Source organism: Cinclus cinclus, chromosome 2 (assembly GCF_963662255.1).
Source record: "Cinclus cinclus chromosome 2, bCinCin1.1, whole genome shotgun sequence".
Lineage (NCBI taxonomy): Eukaryota > Metazoa > Chordata > Aves > Passeriformes > Cinclidae > Cinclus > Cinclus cinclus.
In genome coordinates this window covers 19,877,233-19,897,195 of record NC_085047.1, presented here as the reverse complement: position 1 = coordinate 19,897,195, position 19,963 = coordinate 19,877,233, and the positions used below count along the sequence as shown (strand labels likewise).

At 40.7% G+C, this 19,963-nt stretch overlaps 2 protein-coding genes across 2 annotated transcripts; one reads left to right on the top strand and one right to left on the bottom strand.

Moving 5' to 3' along the window:
• Positions 1–1,832: 1,832 nt before the first annotated feature.
• RPL24 (ribosomal protein L24) lies at positions 1,833–5,604 on the bottom strand. Its single transcript, XM_062512205.1, has 6 exons — positions 5,500–5,604; positions 5,309–5,384; positions 4,128–4,238; positions 2,906–3,042; positions 2,466–2,529; positions 1,833–1,960 (listed from the first exon to the last, which is right to left on the bottom strand). Exons 1-6 carry the CDS (start codon positions 5,502–5,504, stop codon positions 1,880–1,882), a joined length of 474 nt encoding a protein of 157 aa, XP_062368189.1. The 5' UTR covers positions 5,505–5,604; the 3' UTR covers positions 1,833–1,879.
• Positions 5,605–5,795: 191 nt separating this feature from the next.
• On the top strand, positions 5,796–19,446 carry CEP97 (centrosomal protein 97). The gene is made up of 11 exons (XM_062512193.1): positions 5,796–5,873; positions 8,059–8,201; positions 9,194–9,352; positions 9,751–9,852; positions 10,315–10,428; positions 12,010–12,176; positions 13,338–13,502; positions 15,253–15,383; positions 15,903–16,671; positions 17,662–17,737; positions 18,481–19,446. The coding sequence occupies exons 1-11, from the start codon at positions 5,822–5,824 to the stop codon at positions 19,204–19,206; spliced, it is 2,604 nt and encodes an 867-aa protein (XP_062368177.1). The 5' UTR covers positions 5,796–5,821; the 3' UTR covers positions 19,207–19,446.
• The last annotated feature ends 517 nt before the right edge of the window (positions 19,447–19,963 follow it).

The window sequence follows — 19,963 nt, the reverse complement described above, 5'->3', positions numbered from 1 at the left end:
GGAGTTGACGTCTTCTGGAGGTCCTTTTGAACCCAAATTATTCTGTGGGTCTGTGACAAACTTAGGTGCTCAATTTTTTTCTGACAGATACTTGATATAGGATCGATTACATTGCATTAGGTAAAATACAAGGGCTTGTATTAATTTCCACACCAATTCATTCTATTATATCTATGTTAGAGATGAATAACCTGCTGTTACACCAGTTCTGAACAGCCTGCCTCACTCGATGCATAGCTTATGAGAGGAGTAACCTGATGGGCTGTTATTCTTTACTTTTTACCACATCAGTAAGAACTTGAGCTAAAACAGCAAGGAAAAATAACTGTGAAGCACTTCTGTGCACCACTGCAGTGACCAGGCAGCCAAAGCCTGCAAACTTCAAAGCATCAACAAATACTAATCTATTAATTAGTAATATCTGCCAGTCAGTTGCTATGTATATCGTTACTGGTATTTGAAGCAGATGGTAGGTCATCTTGGTTTTCAGCTTAGCTGAAAACATTCACAAGGACACATTTGGGGTATCAGGTGCCTTGTACAAGACACTGATGTGATTTTTATAATCACCACTAGCACCAGTCATTTTCAGAGGTGTTTTCAGCCTTCAGTTTTGAATTATTAAAAATTCCTTTCCCTGCTAACTACCGGTAATTTTTCTTCTTCTTTCCCCCCTTGCTCCTTCATTTTCAAATGTGTTAACCAGTAAAATCTTTCAATTTAATTCTAAACATAAGTAATGCTGTGTTTTGTTTTTATTAGTAAAAAGTAAATTGTTTTGAAGATAATGGTGCGAATTCCATTAATATCACCAAGTTAGACCTTTTAAATGGGTTGTAGCCTTCATCCAGACCCACTAAAACCCAGACAATGTATAAGTATAGCCCATAACTCACAGTGCTCATTACAGCCATTGTTTTTCAAGCTCAGGACTGGAGAAGTTGTAACACAGCCATCTTCTTAACTGGTGTAAGATAACAAACCAAGCCCTCCAAGTATCAACAGAAAAGTAACTGATCCAGAAAACAGTGAAGGTTTGGTTTCTGTTTTGATTCTAGTAAGTCCAGACATTGTTTGTCGAGGCTATTGCGGTCCAACAAAACTGCCAAAGTTTGGGCACACTGTCTGTACACTGCAGTTACTTAGGCACAGAGGAATTCCAATCCCTCTAAGCAGTGGGAAGGTGGAAAATTACTAAAGGAACCAACCTCTAGCTGCATTCAGCAAGTTAAATATGAAGCTAAATGAGCTTTAACTGTGTAACATCAGCTGCATTTGAAACCCATTCAGTCTTCACAGGCTTCCTTTTCCTGACAACAGCTTCCAATAATTCATAATTTTGTTAACTTCCTGACCCAGAAGTTGCATCTGAATCTTTGTAAGTGTAACAGCCATGCAGTCTGTGAAACCATCCATTCATTCCCTTTTTTAACCTTTTCCTTATTTCATTCTCTGTATCTTGCTACATGCATTCCACAAGGCAGGACTTCTAGAAGTCATTTACAGGTGGCATTGCTTCACACCCCCTTTTAGCTTCTATTTCTGAGCTTAGAAAACGTTTTATGTCATTTGTCATAGATGCAGAATAAACTTAGGTGCTGTTCTGTCCTGCAGGCAAGTACATTCCTCAAATATCAGCTCCATCTACCCTGCTACCTGAGCCACTCAGTGAAGACTGGGGAAACGTATGCTAATATAGCAGATTGTCTAAGAAACAAAGTGTTTTATGGCAGGTGGATGCTTTTCAGTCTGCAAAACCCAGACGTGGTTATTTCACAGATTCTTTCCCTTCAGTATATCTCATAAAGCCAAGCAGACCATGGCACAAGTAATGGAATTCCATCAGATGTTTATTCAGCATGACCAACAGTTTGGCAAGTTAGCGCTTTCCACCAACACGGGGAGCAGAAACCTTGACTGGTTTCACAATCTTCTGCTTAGGTGCTGCCTTCGTAGGAGCCTGTAGAGAAATAATGAAGTATGAGTGAAAACAAGCTATTTATCCACAGTCATAAAAGCGTATATATTCCTGACAGAAATAAGATCAGACTAGAATTGCAATCTGTAATATTGAGATCGTGTTAAGGGATGTTTACACACATGACACTAAGCCAACAAATGGTATTAATTCATAAATGATAATTAAACACACGGTAGCATTCATCAGTATATTGTTACCAAGTTCCTAGATAATGATGTCACATTCAGACAAGTTTTTATCTATTAATTCTCTCTGATATTAGGTCAGAGAATTGTTTTACTGTAATATTTACTTATTCTGTAAAAAAGATTCATTCTGTGCAGCTGTTTGAGTATGCTTTACTTCAGTATAAAAGTCCAGCTTTCACATCAAAAAGTTTAAAAAATGCTTCCTCAAAACAGAAATGAATTTCCAATTAATTGCCACAGCAAGACGTGTGTCATGTTACAACATGGTGTATTCCATTCTATATCCTGCATCTCACCTTTGCAGCAGAAACAGCTGTTTTCTTGGTTGCCTGCTTAGCCTTCTTGGCTTCCTTTGCAGCCCTGTTAATTCACAGAAAAAGAGGAAGTTATCCATGTCTGCCATTCACTGTTTCCTTGTTTCAGCACTGTAAGAGCTTCCCAAGATCAGGAATGGAATGTGTTACTGCAGATTTCTCATCTACACTCATTATCCCCTGGGGGGGATTTCTACAGAGACAGCAGAATTGTGAGTGACAAAAGTATAAATGGAAAAAACAAAGAGAGACCCTTCTCTGCTGCCACTATCTCTCAAGATAACTCAGTATTACATACAAATATACAGATTTAAAGCAAACAAAAAAAGCCACCAAAAATCTTATAAAACACAGAGCTCACCTAGAGTTTAAGCTTTTGTATGAAAAGTAACTCTGAAAGCTCCATTGATCTGACTTCTCACCTAATAGCCTGTTCCCTCTGTGCCTTTCGTACTTCGGGCTTCTGGTTTCGCTTGGCCATAATCTCAGCTAGAGAGGCACCAGTGATGGCTCTCTGAAACTTCACAGCACGGCGTGTGCGCTTCTTTTGGACCTCTTCCTAAGAGGGCAGGAGACAAACACAGTTAGCATCACAAGACATTAAATACACGGCTAAAGACAATTAGAGAAACAAGCTGCTACTCAAATTGAAGCTATTTAAAGCTGTACACTGAAGTATAATTTTACTCCTCACTTTAAAGAATCCTTTGGTTGGGTACAGTAAAGTGCTGCCCTACCTCCATATGGCCCCTTCTCCAGCCACATCCTGTACTTTTCATAGTGTGTTACTACCAATCCTTAGTTGGCTCCCCAGCTGTACAACTATCAGTGTTGGAGACACACAGGTTAGCCCCTGTATCTTCTAGGTTTCTACAGCAAAGTATGAAAAAAATTATTTTGAAAGAATGTCAGAAGTTCAGCCCTCTCTAACTGCCAGAAGAAAAAAGGGGAAAGATTAACCTTCATTGGTGTCTTCTGAAAGGAAGATACTCCACACCTGTTCAAGTGGATCAGGTGCTGGGCAGCAGTGTAAACCATCATGTATCAACTTTCTTTCTTCAACCAAACTGGCAAGAACACTGACTTATTGCACAGCTAGAAGCCCCTCTCAAAGTTCCTCTCCTGTGTAAGTTTAAATAAGAGCACAGTAGCATGCCTCATGCTCCATGCCTTCATGATTTATCCTATTCCTGCAATGACAGCTACATAGGAAAGACCTCATGCTAAGATACAGCCCAGTTTTCAAGGAGAGTATATCAGGAGTGCCATCCCTGCCCCTCTAACCCCAAAATCAGCTCCCTATGCTGTCACCATTTAGCGAGTTTACAAGACCAAACTTTTAGTAAGTCTGCATATTAAATAGTGTAACCCACCTCCCCTAAAAAAAACTTTTAAAAACATGTGCCGTTCCTACAGTTATTAAAATCTTCTGAACATACAGTGGCTCTGAGGGGTCCCTCAAAGAAGTGCTACAACACAATACAATGCTTTTGTTGAAGTGGTGTATAAACTCATATAACTGCACTCCTGGTGACTTGGGTCATACTTCTGCTGAACAGTGGCACACCTGAGTGACCTCTAACAGACCAGCGACCACATCTTTTGGTCACCAGCGTATAGTGGCATTAGCTGGTATGTACTTACTGACTGTCCCTTCTTGTGCTTACGCCTGTACAGAACAGTCCAGTTGATCTGGCGAGGGTTTCTCTTGGAAAGGAATGCAGACTCACATTTTGCATTCAAGAACTGAAAAACCTGAGAAGGCAAAATGTTTTGTGTAAGCTTTGTTTCCATGAAAGATATTATCAGTTTGCATTAAGTATTCTTTAAGTTAGTGTTTTTTGGCATTGATGTTTTTGACAGACTATTAAAACTCTATTAACTCTGACTATTAAAATTTTTAGAAGATAATTCAAGAAATCTAAAGTTTTGCATTTTGTTACACTGGTCAAACGGATGTCTTGTAAGGCATTCTAAAGTACCTTTATTTTTCTGAAAATAGTTCAAATTACCACTTGCATCCAGTGCTGTTGTGTAATTCAGACTCAGCATAAATAGCTGTGTCCAGTATCACACTTGCTAAGTGTCTGTCTTCAAGCAACAATATACTTCCTGTATGTGGGAGTGACTCAAAACTTTGCTGAGGGAACACAGGGAGACCAATGCTCCACCTTATTCCTTCTTGCCTAGTGACACTAACCTGTTTGTCTAATCTGCGCAAGCAGGTTTCTTATTAGCTATATAATTCCATTTAAAGTACAGCCTAATTTTCAGAAGTGCTCACAAGGATTCAACCAGTCTATCTCCTGGTCATTTTGCAGGGAATTCCACAGAGAAAGATGACTGTACTGGGATACTCAAAAGCCAAGCCCTCCTTTCACAAGCAAGGTTAATCCTGTCTACATATGACATGATAGCTTGAAAGGGTTCTCCACTCTATTTTACACCAAAGATTTCTACTCAATTAATTTGGAAGACCAGCTGCTGGCTCCAGCGAATCTTAGCATATGATGCAGGACGTCTAATCAACACTTTCCACACAACTTTGGTAATTTACACCCGCTGCTCTAAGACTCTCTTTAGAAACTGCATTCAAAATTCCAACTCCAAGGTACAGCGCAGCACGGATCACCTGCGGAGCAGCCACGGCACTTGCGCACCCATGCTATTCTCACACGGCTCAATACGATCGACTCAGGCAGACGCCACATAAATACTACCGCCCCCACTCCCCGCATACCGCCCGGCCGCTCTCCCGGCCGCAGCGCCCTTCCGTCCGCAGGGCCCGCTCCCGCCGCCGCCCGGGGGGCTCGCCCCGGCCTTACCTTCCCGTCAGTGCGGGCGTAGCGGCGGCCATGGCCCGGGTAGATCTTGTACCCGCTGAAGCTGCACAGCTCGACCCTGCGCGGGAGAGAAGAGTTAGGGGAGGGCGCGGGTGGCCGGGAGAGGCGGCCTGGGCCCCCCGGCAGCCTCCCCGCGGCGGATGGGCCCGGATAGCGGCGGATGGGGCGCTCACTTCATGATGGCGGCAGCTGCGAGGGGCCGGAGAGGCGAACAGGACGCCGGGAGGCGGTGTCGGGAGCGGCGCGCGGGGCCCGACGGGAGCGGAGCGGGAGGGAAGGGCAGGGCCGGGCAGCACCGCCCCGGCCGCACGGTGGGGACCTCGCGGAGCGCTAGCCCGCCCGCTCGCCCAGGCTACCCTGGTTACCGTGGCGCAGCCCCGGACGCGGGACTTGCTGCTCTACCCAGCATAAAGGACGCGGTGCTTCCGTGGCGGAGCGGCCCGGTCCGTCAGCGCCTGGCGCTCGGTTGCCTGGTGGTGTTGTCAAGCGCGGGGCATGGCGGCAGCCGGTGCTGCGGCCAGGGCGGGGGATGAGGCGGCCGGAGCGGGTAAGGGCAGCACTAGATGGGTGCCGTGTGCCGGCGGAGCCGGATGTTGGGGGCTGCGTATCCCTGAACGGCGGTGTGGCACTCGAAGGGGCGCGGGGGCCTTGGCACTGCGGAGGCGCTCCTTCCTCTTGGGCTGAGGGGCCGGCTCGGCCGCTCCGCTGCCCCTGGTCTCAGCTGGCCCCTGAGGGGGCTGGAAGCGGCCGGGGCAGCGCGGGGAGGTGGGGGCGGCGCGGGCACCGCTTCCCGCCCTGAGGAGCGCCTCCGGCTCGGGGCAAGACGGAACGGCTGTCCATCGTGCTAGAGGATCCCTCACCCTTGCAGAACCTTTATAGGCCAGGATTCGAATGATATAGGGCCCGTTTTCCCTAGGGGGGTGGGCTGAGAGGTCTCGGAGACAGCGCCGTAGTTCCTTCCTTGCTGCTAAACGAGAAATAAGCAATTTTGAAATGTTTCCCTGGATCCTGATAGCCTGTTAGGAAAATCTCGCTTCGCAGGTATTATGAGTCTTTGTAGAATGGAATCGTATTAATTTCGTGGAGTTATACGTGTGTATGTAATTAGTGCTGTATACTGAGCTGCCGTGCTTAAGCAAGCAAACCAAAGCTTGATGCATGGAGAAGGACAGAGGATGTTGGAAGAGGGCCCTATGCTTCTCTAAATCTTGAAGGTCCTCATTACCCCCGGACATGAGAGGTAACGCCAGCACACTAGCTCGTTTAACACCTCTGTGAAAACCTTCCTTTGTCTAGCATAATGGAGAAGTGATTATAGCAAGTCTGACTGCAGAGAGGTCTCCTTCAGTAGAGAAGTAGGTGGATGATGTCGCCATAGAAATACAGGTTCTTTGCAAAAGGTTGTGTGTATTACCTAACAATTGGATCACGTTATACTTAAATGCTGGGAATCTATGAGAACCATGCTTAAAGTCACATTCTGAATGCCCCAGTTTGAATGGGACACCTCGTGCATGAATAAAAGCATTTCTCTTGCAAGTCAGTACTGTGGGTCTTTGCCTCTCTCCTAGGTTGGAGGGGCCAGTTGTGAATTTTTGTAACGCACCCTTGGATGAATGAGCAGATGCAAAGTTTCTCTGTTCAGTTAAAGTGACCAAGCGGTTGCAGAATTGACTAATTGAGGGAGAAACAATATTTTGTCCCTGAATGTGCAAAGACAGGAGTGTGATGGTTGCTGGCTCTGCCTTGCTGCTCTCCAAAGATCTTGGGGCAACTGTGTATTTGAAAAAAACAATGGAAATGTAATAAATGTCACTAGACATAATATTTTAGAAATGCATGTTCTCTAGCTGACAAAATGGTACACAAAAAATGTTTGTCTTCATCCATACAATAGCTACATCCTAAGAACCTGTAAAAAGTAATATTAATATGTGCAGCTTATTAGGGTGAGAACACTATTTGGGATGTGTTGCTGAAAAAGGAAGCGTTATTTACTGGACACATATTAAGGGAGAAGGGAATTAGGGGAACTACCGTGATGTTTGTGCATCAAATACACAGCAGAGGCTTAATGTATGACAATTACTATGATTATCAGGTGTCACTTTCGGTACCCAGTGGTTCAAACTCCTTGTGGATGGCAAATGTTTGCCATTTAATGTTACATAGTAACCCTTTTCACATGGAACATTTGAATTGCATGTTGCATTATTTAAATGGTATGCTAGCCCATTTAGAGTTTGTTCCTCCCAATGCCCCCAGTACTGTAGTATGGGTGCATGCATGGCTTCTTAGTTTAGATAGAATACTTACACATACTTAGTTGTCAAGCTGCTCAACATTTAAATTCTCTGATTAATTTAAAAATTTAAGTTCTTTTGAAATCTGGGGTTTTGAGGATCACACCTTTAAATTTAGCTACCAAAATTTTGCTGCATCTCACTTCAAAGAATCTGTTGTGACTTTGCCAGAATCCTGCCAGAATTTTTGACTGGGACAGTGTCTGTCTGGTATGTGGATCTTCCAGTAACTGGATCAGTTACTCTTAAAGTGTTCAAATGGAAGTAATTTGCTTAAGTTTTACATAGAAAAGAAAGTTAATATGTTTTTCCAAATTATCTGCTTCTATTATAAAACAGATCTTTTTATCTTGCGTTGCTTTTCCAGTACATGTTCTTGTATATAAACTTTGTGGTGCTATTTTTTTTTCCCCTCCTTTTTATTCTAAGGCTTGGTAATCAACTGCTCAGGTCAAGGATTGCAAAAACTGGGTCCAACCTTGCCCTGTGATTCGGATACTCAGACTCTGATTCTGGACAAAAATCAGTTAATTAAATTGGAACACTTGGAGAAATGCAGGAATCTGATGCAGGTCAGTGTTACTTGATTTGAAATTGTTATCAAATGATGGTGCTATGATGTTAGCATCTTCAGGCCATATTATGTAATTTAAGTAAGCTTGCAGTTACTGTCTTCACAGGAAAAGTAATGATGGCTGACTAAAGTAGAAAGATTTATTTTCAGTGGAGGTCTGCAGTTGATAGTGGAGAAGGCTGTTTTTGTGAATTACCTGGGTAACTAAAAACTAGCTAAATAAATCCTAGCGGGGGAGGGACATTTTAAGAACACTTGGAAAAGTCACTGATAACTCAAATTTTGATACTTCTTAGCTTTTGAGTACATGAGCTTTGTAACCTTAAAAATAACTTTGTATTATCACTGCAAGTTCTTCTGGATAGGCTGGAAGCTGCCTGATAACTTCTTCAGACCAGATAGCTGAGTTGGCAGAGGTGGGTTTTGTTGCTACAACATACCTTCACCCCACTGCCAGCTTGGTGGTCATGTTACTGAAGCGTATGTCTAATCAGGATTTACCTTTAAAAAGTTTGTGGTTTACAGTTCTGTTAGCACAGGACCTGTTTGAGAATGGTGTAAAATACATTTTGTCCTCTGCCATATTGACAGTAAGTGCAATTTTGCGCCAGGAATGGGGTAAAATTTTGTACGATGAATTGGCAATTCTGATATTCAGGCTTCATTTTCATATGACAATTCCTCATTCTTTTCCCTTTATTCTATTCTATTGCTAGGAGAATTTCCTCTTAAGTTTGTGGAGTGAGCTGTGAGGACTTACATTCTTTGATCAGTAATTTATTTCCTGGCTCTTGTAGGAAATGTCTGTGTTATTTACCTGAAAATGTTTGTATATCTGGAAGTGTATGTTTTGTCTGTGTTATTTACCTGAAAATCAAATACATAGATTGAACAAGTATCTATTGGAGTAGATTTTTATCTGCTGGAAGTAAAATCTTATTCTGTCTGCATAATTAGTTAAAACTGTTTCTTCCACGTGTCCATCTGCAGCTCTCTGTAGCCAACAACCGTTTGGTGCGAATGATGGGTGTAGCAAAACTGACCAAGCTCCGAGTGCTCAATTTGCCTCATAATAGTATTGGGTACGTGGAAGGGCTGAAGGATTTGGTGCACTTGGAATGGCTGAATTTGGCAGGGAATAACCTTAAGGTACAGTATTTAGTCTGTTGCATTTACCAGAATCTTGTGTTATAGAAACTTGGAAAATGCTGCAAAGAAATCTAAATATGTTTTGATTGGAGCAACAATGTTAATGTTTTGTGTCTACTGGCTTATGAAATAGAAAAGGGCAGCTTTTGGAGTAGAGTTGTCTAGGGAAAACATAAAAGGTTTGATATCAAAATTAAATGAAGATAAGGAAGTAGTCTCTAAAGTAGGAAAAGTAATTATTATCTTTAAAATAAAACTGTATTAAAACATGGTTTTTATTTTGTGTTACTTAGCTAGTGGGTTCTTTTATCTGTCAAAATTTCTAATTATTGATAGCTGATTTTATTTAGTCACTAAAAAAGAGTTAGTGTGAGTAACTGATTTCTTTATTTTTGTAGATCATCGAACAGATCAATTCCTGTCTGTCTCTTCAGCATCTCGATCTGTCAGACAATAACATAGCTCAGTTAGGCGATCTCTCCAAGCTTACCTCACTGAAGGTAGATGTTATTCTATCTGTTTTTGTTGCCTTATATGCACAAAGAAGTTTGCTTTGAAAATCGCTGCCTTTTGAACACTAGCTTTTAGAGCATTTTAATTTATTGACTGTAATTTCTAGAGGGAAGTGTGTAAATATTTTCTTCCTTGTTTTCAAGTTGCAGGAGCCAAGGCAGTGATTTTTCTGTTTCACTCTAATGATTTTGATAAAGATATGATGGTGATATCTTCTTCGTAGCTCTTTGTTCTCTTATCTCCCATCATGAATCAAAACTAAACATGCTGTTAACTCTTCCAGCATGCAGACTGTAGAGTAAAATGTTCCCAAATGCATTTTTGATAACTGTGAAAAGAAAGCCTTACTTACAGTTCTTTTGCATGTATTTTTGTCACATGATGCCTGAAAAAGAAATCTCTGGGTTTTGATCAAACATTCATTTCATCACTGTATTTTTATTTTATAGACTCTGTTGCTACATGGAAATATTATAACTTCACTTCGCACTGCCCCTGTTTGCCTACCTCAGAGTTTGACTGTTTTATCTTTGGCAGAAAATGAAATCGGAGACTTAAATGAGGTAAGATACAGAAGACAGATCACCCTGTCTTTAGGTAGACTGAAAGAAGGAAGTTGAAACATTTTTTTTTGAGGTTTTAACTGAAAATGTGCTCTCTTCTTTGAAACAACCCAACTTTTAATAGTTCAGTTGTTTATACGCAATAACAGTGTATGCATTAGCTGCACAAGCTAGGTGATATGTTTTAAAATTTAGTCTGGAAAGAAATTTGCTTTTTTTCTGTTAGGTTTTTATATTATTCAATGATGTTACATTTAGGCCTAACCTTTTGTGGTTGCCTGAGAGTTGAAACCTGAGCTGATTAACTGCTGCAGAGAGGTTCTGCAGCTGCTGTGATTAGAACAGAGGTTTGAGTTGCACTTGTTGCCACTGACCTATTTTTCAAACACTGTGCAAGAGAAATAATCTGCCTGTGACTTTAATTTTGTTTGTTTGATTTATTGTAAGTAGAAGCCAAAACTCTTGGTTGGGATTTCATGTCAGAAGAAAATGTTTTAGGTAATAATTTCTTTTCAAAACAGGACAGGGTTTCTCCAGCTTTTTGGCTTGCCTTTTTTTTTTTTTCTGCTTTCCTTTGTTTGTTTTCAAAATCCAACAACTCTTGTAGTAAACTGGAATCATGGAAGTACTACACCTTTCTATACATAAAGCCCTGTCCTGGTTTGAAAGACAGGTGTTTGCTAAGGAAAGCAGAAGCTTCCCTTTGGACTGAAAAAAAAGTGATTCTTCCGATTATTATAATTTTGGAATTAAGAGAGCTCTCAGGCAAAGATATGGGGGTAGGAATAACAGTTCTTTACTAGTATATCTAACACGACAAACAAGAACAACAACAGCTATGAAATTACCCACAAACAGAACAGTAACTCAGTCCCAGTGTTTTTTGGCTGCAGGCACCTTTTCCCTGAGCTGCAGTTCCCGGCGCTGGGGGCGGGCGGGTCCCGCAGAGCTGCAGGAGGGCTGGGGGTGATGGCAGAGCTGTCCCAGGGGGAGAGAGAGATGGAGAGAGAGCTCTCCGCTCACGGTGTCGGTCCCGGTGCTCAGTAGAATGCTGGATGGTGGTAGTTCACAGCGAGAAGGCAGCAGGGCAGTGTCCGATGGTGGTTTCCCGACGCAGGGATGGGACACCAGCGGCGATCGTCCTTCTCGTCCGAACTCCGCGGGGGAAATGGGCCGAGGCCCAGCCTTCCGCTTCCTCTTCTGGCTGTTTGAATCTCGCCGGGCTTCCCTCTTCCCTCCCGTCCCCTCCCCCTTGTCACCAGGGCCCAGTCAACAGGTATCTTAGCATGACAATGGGGAAAATTCCACAGAGGGAAAAAAAAAAAGGAAAGAACTAACCCTCAACAAGACCCATTCTAAAATTTTAGGAGAAGGTAATACTTTCCAAGGACTAATAGCACTTACAGAAGAATTAATGGGAAATGGCAGTAGTTGAGAGAAGGTCCTTTGTAGTCCTCCTTGTTCAAAAATGGAAGGTGATTTTTACTTGTCATTCTATTGTTTGGCATGAGCTGTCCAGCTCTAGCTAGGAGAAATGTGGAATGTTTTGCTAAATTAACAAATGTATCTTGTTTTCTCGAGGTTTATTTCCTGGCCCCTTTTTGCCAGTTGGAACAGCTGTCAATTATGAACAATCCTTGTGTGATGGCCACACCTTCTGTCCCTGGCTTTGACTACAGGCCTTATATTGTCAGCTGGTGTCTGAACCTTAAAGTTCTTGATGGATATGTGATTTCTCAGAAGGAAAGGTGACATAACAGTATTATTCAATCTCTAAAATTATTACAAGAAGTTTGGCTAAGCTAAAATTGCTTTAGCTAAATTTTTCATCTGTTACACTAGAATTATGATTTAGTTTGCTTAGATAGAAGTAGGAAGTTAAGCTTTTGTTTTGTTGCTCAGATTACAGAAGCACTTCTACAAAGCAAAACTGTGGTAGCAATTCATCAGTGGTCTGGTACCTTTTCTATACAGCCTCTTTGACTTTGCAGAATGTGACAATCAGCAGGAGCTGAAGCTCTTGTCTTGGGAGAAGCTCAAATGTTTCCTTATATAAAAAGCATGATTTGCGTGTGCTTTTCTAGATTTGGCTTTTTTTTGTTATCACATAGTTAGATAATATTTTGCTCAAATTACTTGTTACTGTATCACTGTGCTCATTATATCATTATGATAGCTGCATGACAAAGTTGTTAACATCAAAACAGTCCAAGGACAAGTATTACCCAATGTAAGCATATTCCAGTCCAGAACATTAACATATTCTAGGACATTAATGTCCTTTTTCCCTGTTACTAAAATAAAAAGGTGCTCTTTTTTTGGTCAAAGGTAAAGAAATTCTATTTCTCTTTCACTGTAACATGCTATTACTTTTCAGGAAAGTTGCCTGTTAGAATTCTAGACATTTTTTAATGATTAATGGGATGTTCTGTATTAACTGTATTATCACACGTAGAGGTATGATATTAAATATTCTCTGGCAGAAATTAATTGGAAAAACAGACTTGTTGAATACTTCTTAGCAATATTTGCTCTGTGTCTGTTTTGCATGTTTTTGTGAGCATCTCTGTATGAAAGCTTTGCTGATAAATTCATTGAGACAAATGTGTTTTCAGTGCTCAAAAACTACACACAAAGCAGAGACTGCTCAGTTTTGGGCAAGTGGTTTTTTTTTGTTTTTTTTTTGTTTGTTTGTTTCATTGATGCTTAAGTGAATGAATACATTACTCATTTTTCTGGTAATGACATTGCCACTTCCCCTGGGCATTGCACATGTTCCAAGTTTTGCTTAGATTTGTAGATTAGCTCTTGGGTACCCACTAGAAGAACAGTAGTGAAAACAGGGTTACTGTTTCTATGCCATTTATTAAAGGTGCCATTTATTTAACTATTTTCTCCCTTCCTAACAGTTTGAAAGCAGAATGGCTCTACAGTCAAGGGAAAGGAAGGTCCTATCGACCTGGGCAGCATGTTCAGCTAGTTCAGTACTTGGCTACTGTTTGTCCTCTTGTATCTGCATGTGGACTCCAGACTGAAGAGGATGCCAAACTGGAAAAAATACTGAGTAAGCAAAGGTTAGAATTTAGTTTATTTCTTAGGGGATGTAACTACGAACATAATTATGTATCTGATATGTTAGATGTTGTAAGATTTCATTTTAAGTATCTCAAAGTAGCAGTGAGGGCTGGGGATGCAAAGTATCATGGAGGAACAGGATGTGTCCTGAGACAGGAATGAGAGGCAAGGCACCAGCAGCAGGGGTATTTTCCTGCTTTCTGGACCATCTTATGGAAAATTCATTATATTTTTTAGTTTGTGCTTTGTAGGACACTGAAGGTAATTTGTTGCAGAAGTGTTATTAAAATAAATAAACTGCATACTGGGATGGGATTTTTTTTGCCACACAAAAATGATGAAAATTTCAAAAAGGAGCTTAGCTTTTGTTCTAAGTGTAAATAAAGGACTATTGTGGTACACTGGTCTATTAGCCACTTTTTTATTGTTGGGATGTTCTTTCTTGGTTTTAAAGTTAAGGTTGTCCTTTGAGGGACACTGTTCCCAGTAATGCATTTGTCCATCTGTATCAGGCATCTGAGGTTTGTCAGCAGAGGCCTCTGGAGAGCCTGCTGGTTCTGCCAGCAGTAGCTGTTGTGCTAAGGTCTGTGCAAATAGATGAGTAGAGTTATCATGGTGTGTTTTTGGTCCATGTGAAGGTGAGCTAGTTTTGGTTAAAAGCCAGAAAACAAAGCAATACAAGTTATTATATTCCCCAGGACCTACTGACAAACTTTTTCTTGCAGAAAAAGCAGAAAATTCAGCCCCCAGGAGCAGGCTACCTAAGTGGCATGGTATGGTTAAAAAGTTGAGTGACAAAAGTGTTGTGGTTAGCAGAAGGGTATCTCATCAAAAGGACTGTAAACTTGGGAGTATCTGGAAGGAGTTCCTGCCCACTTTGCAAGTGTAAATTGGCCTCCAGGAGGAAATTGAAGAAATGTCGTAGCTGTTTCTGAGGAGAAGGTGCTGTCAAGGCATCTTGACTTTGGAATCTCTAGCTAAGCGCTCTGGCATTCACATGTTTCTGGGGAAAATTCAGGAAGTTGTTCTGCTAAATATAACTCTTTAAGAATTAAAAAGCCCCTCGACAACCAAGCCAAAAAAACCCTACTAGAAAAAGCAATCCCCCCAAATCCTCAGCTGTATATATGCACATGCCTATATAGTTTATATGACAGTTTGACTTTGTCCTCTGCCTCCTGAATTTCTAATTTAGCTAGGCTGAAACAACCTGTGTGTTCTCTGAGTTTGTAAGGATGGGTTTTTTTTTGTGCCAGTATTTATTGATTTGTACTAGGATTTTGGGCCGTTTAGTAACAGGAACACCTATTCCTCAATTTACTCACTTTGAAATGTAAAAGATACTCGTACCATTCCTCAAACTCCTGTACCTACTCATGTACTGTATTCCACATTACACACTTAAAATACCTGCATACCTTCTTTGTTGGTAGAGATACCTCATGGTTTTCACTCTATAGTCAGAATTGCATATGAAGGGCTTTTTCTCTCTCTCTTTTTTTTTTTTTTTTTTTTTTGGTACAAGTAAGGAAGAAAGAGGGGAAGGGGAGCAGGAAAAGACTGCAATCCCCTGCTTTGTGAGTAGTGCTGTTAGTGTCTTGTGCATTCAGGAGTCTGCATAACTAGCCTCTTGTTTAGAATGTTTTGATAGCTTGTTTATTTTGAAATAGTTCATAGTTTCTTTTAGATATTTTCTATACAGAAAGGTTAAAAGAAACATAAAATCACTTGTTGGCACTCTGTGCTTAGACTCCACCAGAGGCAGTTGATGCATGAAAACCAAAATGAGGAACCACCTGCATCTGCTCCCAGCAAAACAGTGCCAGTTGCTCATGAGCACAGTGGCCTGGCCCAGCCATCACAGATGGTTCTTGAAAAGGGTAAGTAGCTTATCTACACCTGTGATCTAATCTGTGGAAATATTTTTATTCATTTGAACACATTTCTACATACTGTGGAAGGAATTTCAGAAAAAGACCCTGTTATTGTTTTATTTTATCAATCTTTGATTTTTTTAACTGAAGTTACACTTTGTTTCTAAAAAAAAATTCAGTCCATGCTTATTTGTGTCTTGAAATGCTAGTAGACAGGTTAGGTGGAAAACCAAATCCAACAAACTAAAGAGTTACTACTTCGACTTTTCCATTTTATACAAGTTTGTTCTCCAAGGAATTGCAGTTTTTGCAATTTCCTGTACCCAATATTTGCCAAGTTTGGATGTTACTGTGGTAAGTGTTGTCCCAGTACAGAAATAATGCTCATCATTACTAGCACATTAGATCATCTTACCCACCCAGGTGCTAATTGTCAAAATCAATTTGGGAATACCTATGAATTAAACAAACTATTACTATTGTTTAAATACTCTAACACTGTAATGTGGCTTTCTGCCTATCTAGAACCTGTCATCCAGAGGAATTCTTGGGTTGGACCAAGTGCAAACAATGATCATTCCTATGCAGTAAAGAACACCTTTCATGAAAGAAGCTTTCCCAAAGAGCCACACCTTGAAGATGTACAGACAGATGAAGACAAACTAAACAGCAGCCTTTTATCCTCAGAGTCTACTTTCATGCCAGTTGCTTCAGGATTATCTCCAGTGTCTCCTGCTTCAGACCTGAAGCTACATGGAATCAATTTGGGCCTAGAAAATGATAACAATATAGTGATTGAATGTGTGAGAGATGTTAATAGTAGGGTAACAACTAACAACCAAGAAGCTTTGTCTGTTACAGGAGAACACCCTAATAGAGCAGCAGGAAGTATGGAAACACAAGAGAATATCAAAGAGATTCTGCAGGTGCCTGCTCCTGATCCAGTAACAGCTGGCCTGGCTGCAAAGACTGGCAGCTCTTTAGGGGCCTCTGAAGGCCAAGTTTTGCACAGTCATCCCAGCATCTTGTTGGGGGCTGATTCGGGAGTAAAAAGTCTTTGTCCCAACCAGATGGCAGAAGAAAGGTCTGCTCCACTGGCTGTGCAAGGTGCAGCACCAGCTGATCAAGGAGCATCTGGACTGCAAAGGATGACTGAAGCAGCTACCAAGCTTCAAGCTTCCTGGAGAGGATTTTACACGAGGAACCACCATCCTCGAGCCAAGGAAGTGCGGAATGAAATTCGACTAAACAGAATGCAGGAGCACATCATTTACTTAACAGCTGAAGTAGAAAAGTAAGTTGCAGTCTTGCTGTGTATTTTCAAGTCTGTATGAATAGAACCATCATTCCAGACTATTTCAGAACAGATGTAGATGGGCCTTGATCTATTTACAGTAGAACCTAGCATCAGAAGCATAAAACTGATTACATTACAGGATCACTTCCTGTCAAGTAAGCACAGTTTTGCACATAGCCATACGTACTCTCAAAGTGCCTCTATAAGTGAATTGGGTTAGAACACATTTTTCTATTCTTCTATTAGCAGGACTTGCATATTTCAAAATAGAAATTGCTGAGTAGGATTTTTACTTGTCTCCTCACAGTTGCAGAATCTAGAAATCAAGTGTCCATATTGAGAGTCATTCTTCTGTTGATACAATTTTAAAATGTGGCTCTGTGTTTAGTTCTGTTTTAATTTTTGGTCCTGTGAATCAATGTTTGGAGAAGATTATGGTCAAAGTTGCTCAATTTGTAAGACAAAAATTCTGGATTTACTTAATATCTTTCTGGATGAGCCTGGACCTGTCAGTTTTACAGGTTCTTTTTCTTCACTATCACAGATGACAAAAGTTCTGAGAATCAAGTTGAATGCTTAGTGAACCTCTAGAAACTCCCAATGCTTACACATTGTACTCTATCCATGTATCAGTGGGGACAGCAAAATTTGAAGTGAAGAAGTACTGTTTGGTGTGGGGGAGGTGATAGTTGTGCAGGAAAAAATTAAAGAGTTCAGGTTCTGTTTACAAAAAGACACATTATTGCCAGCCAACAAATGTGCTGCAGTAAAAGAAAGCAGAATTTAAATGTAACTGAAAAGGAAGCTTGAAGTCACCAGCTGGGTATTTATGGCAAGCCAGACTGCAGTAATTTCTTAATGTTAGGCTCTGTTGTATCTTTCAGGACTGCTGTTGTATAAGTAGGCATTCTTATGTATCCTTGTTTTTCTTGTGACCCAAATGTTGCTTATTTAAGTTGCATAATTTTTGGATGTGTGTTCCTGCAGACTAAGAAAAGAAAGAGAGGAAGATAAAATGCAAAGACTTGTACAGGAAGAAGCTGTCAAATTTCTTTGGAACCAGGTAAGTAATTTTAGTCCTCTTGTTTTTCTGCTTAAAAATTAATTTGGAATTCAAATTTGAATCTGCTTAAACATGAATTTGCATTATTTCTTACTGTAGATCCTGAAGAGACAGTTAATATGGTTCAGTTTTTCCAATGATGATTTGAGTGGTTTAGTAGAATCTTATTGCTGTGTTGTCTGCTATACTTATATTGTGGGGGAAAATAACCTTCAGAACATTAGTGCAAGAATGCTGATTTTATTACTAAAGACTAAATTGTGGTCTGGTGTGAGAAGGAAGACAAAATGCAAGAAAAGCTAAATAAACATAAGCAGAACTGTGAAGAATGATGTGACTGATAAATGCCCATGGCAATGAAATTATGTCAAGCTGTATTGCTTGTGAGCAATTCATTTTTGAGGCAGAAAAGTTATTAATACACCTTTTGATAAGGTGTACTATTTCTTCCAAAAATAAGGCTGTTTTCTCAACAACAGATAAATCCTTTCTGGTTTTCAGAATAGATGTATTTTTCTTCAGGTACTTGAATTGGGAGCTCGTGTGGTCTGTCAGCGTTTGGCATGTAGGTTTAAAATACATGATTTCACAGTGAGAACAAAATTTCCCTAAAGGTATAGGAAACCTTTTGTGTGTCACTTAGTCTTGGATTTTATACTAGAGCTTGGTTGCTGAATGCAAGAAATCCTGTAGAAATCAAAATATGTTTAGTTGAATTTCATAATGAATTTTTCTCTATACAGGTGAAATCCCTTCAACAGTGGCAGCTTTCAGTGATGCAGAATTTAGGTGGTGCTGGGATCCCTTCAGCCAGTACTTTATGCTCATCCAAACCACCTATTCAGTCATCCACAGTGGAGCAAGAAACCCCACCAGCCGTTAGTTCTGCTTTGTTAGTTCCAGCTAGTGAGGATGATATTCAGGAAAAGTCATTGTTGCAGTTCCCAGATTCTGGCTTTCATTCTTCTGCGGCCAATCAGACTCATGCTAGTGACCTATGTAGCTCTGAAAAGAGCTTAGCTGAAGAAAATGAGAAACCATCAAATGGAAGTTTTTCAATGGAAACCATCAAACCATGTAACAATTGTGTTTTAGCATGTTCTTCCAATGTAGAGGATAGCCCTGGGGAGTGTGGGCAAAGTAGAGAGAGCTCTAGTAATGAGCAGGACAATGGACTGATACAACAGTATTTAAAATCTGTTCAGCAGCTGGAAGAGGCTGATGAAGACACAGATTGCCATGAGGAAATGGAGGGCAGCTGTCTACAAATTGCTGTGTCTGCAGAAAGCCAAGATTCTTCCTCTGACACTGTCTCTGTAGAGCTCCCTCAAGACACATCTTCCCCTGTCAGAGGTGAAATCTGTCAGACACCACCAGAAAGCTACAAACTGAATTCAGAAATAGTAGAAGGGAAACAAATGGACCATGATTCTTCATTTCAGATGCTGCATGTTGGGATAGCTGTATAATAGGAACATTTCCACAAAGGACTAGGGATTCCATTTCAGTTTCTCTTACTTTTTCCTGTTTATACAGAACTTTTATTTTTTAATGTGTGCTGTTTCAAATTTTGACTCATGTTATGAATTTATGTTGTAATTGCTGTTTTATTGATGTTGCTGAGGATTGACACTAACTATGCTAACCTGAAATCAGCAAAGTTCTCAGTGACAATCATTATGCACTTTATTTTCAAACATAAAACTGGTAGTCTAATAAGTGGCCTCCATTAAATTACTTCTGAAGACTGGGGGGGGGGGGGGGGAGGGGAGGGGCGATGGTGGTGGTGGTAATGTTTGCTGTAAATTCACTTTTGTGAATGTGTTAGTATGTATTTGTTTGGGTTTTTTCCTGCAAAGAAAGATTGAGTTGTTACTTTGCAAAGAGAAGCAAATGATATGGAAAGAAATGGAGTCAATACAGGCAGTATATCCTGTCATAGGCAGGATACAGCCTGCTGAGAAAGATGAAAAGTTGCTTTTCAGACTTCTTTTGACTTTAACAAAAGTAACTTGGTCAGTGTATCAAAGATGCATTCCAGAAAATCAGTGAGTTAGTGACGTTTTTGTAAATAACTTGAAGCTGTTGTTGAGGAATTAGATCATTTACATACACACTGAAACCAGGACTTACAGGAGAGAGACCTCGGGGAGCTTCAAACAAACAAGCCCTGACCTTTGTTTGCCCTGGGGTTGAATTTCCCTGCCTTTTCAGGTAAGACTCAAA

Excerpts from the sequence above, each read along its gene's own strand:
- CEP97 (XM_062512193.1), top strand. The coding sequence starts at position 5,822 with ATGGCGGCAGCCGGTGCTGCGGCCAGGGCGGGGGATGAGGCGGCCGGA. Across the intron at positions 9,353-9,750 it reads TGGCAGGGAATAACCTTAAG|ATCATCGAACAGATCAATTC; the intron begins GTACAGTATTTA and ends TTATTTTTGTAG. Across the intron at positions 17,738-18,480 it reads TCAAATTTCTTTGGAACCAG|GTGAAATCCCTTCAACAGTG; the intron begins GTAAGTAATTTT and ends TTCTCTATACAG.
- RPL24 (XM_062512205.1), bottom strand. Across the intron at positions 2,530-2,905 it reads CAGAGGGAACAGGCTATTAG|GGCTGCAAAGGAAGCCAAGA; the intron begins GTGAGAAGTCAG and ends GTGAATTAACAG. Across the intron at positions 1,961-2,465 it reads CAGCTGTTTCTGCTGCAAAG|GCTCCTACGAAGGCAGCACC; the intron begins GTGAGATGCAGG and ends ATTTCTCTACAG.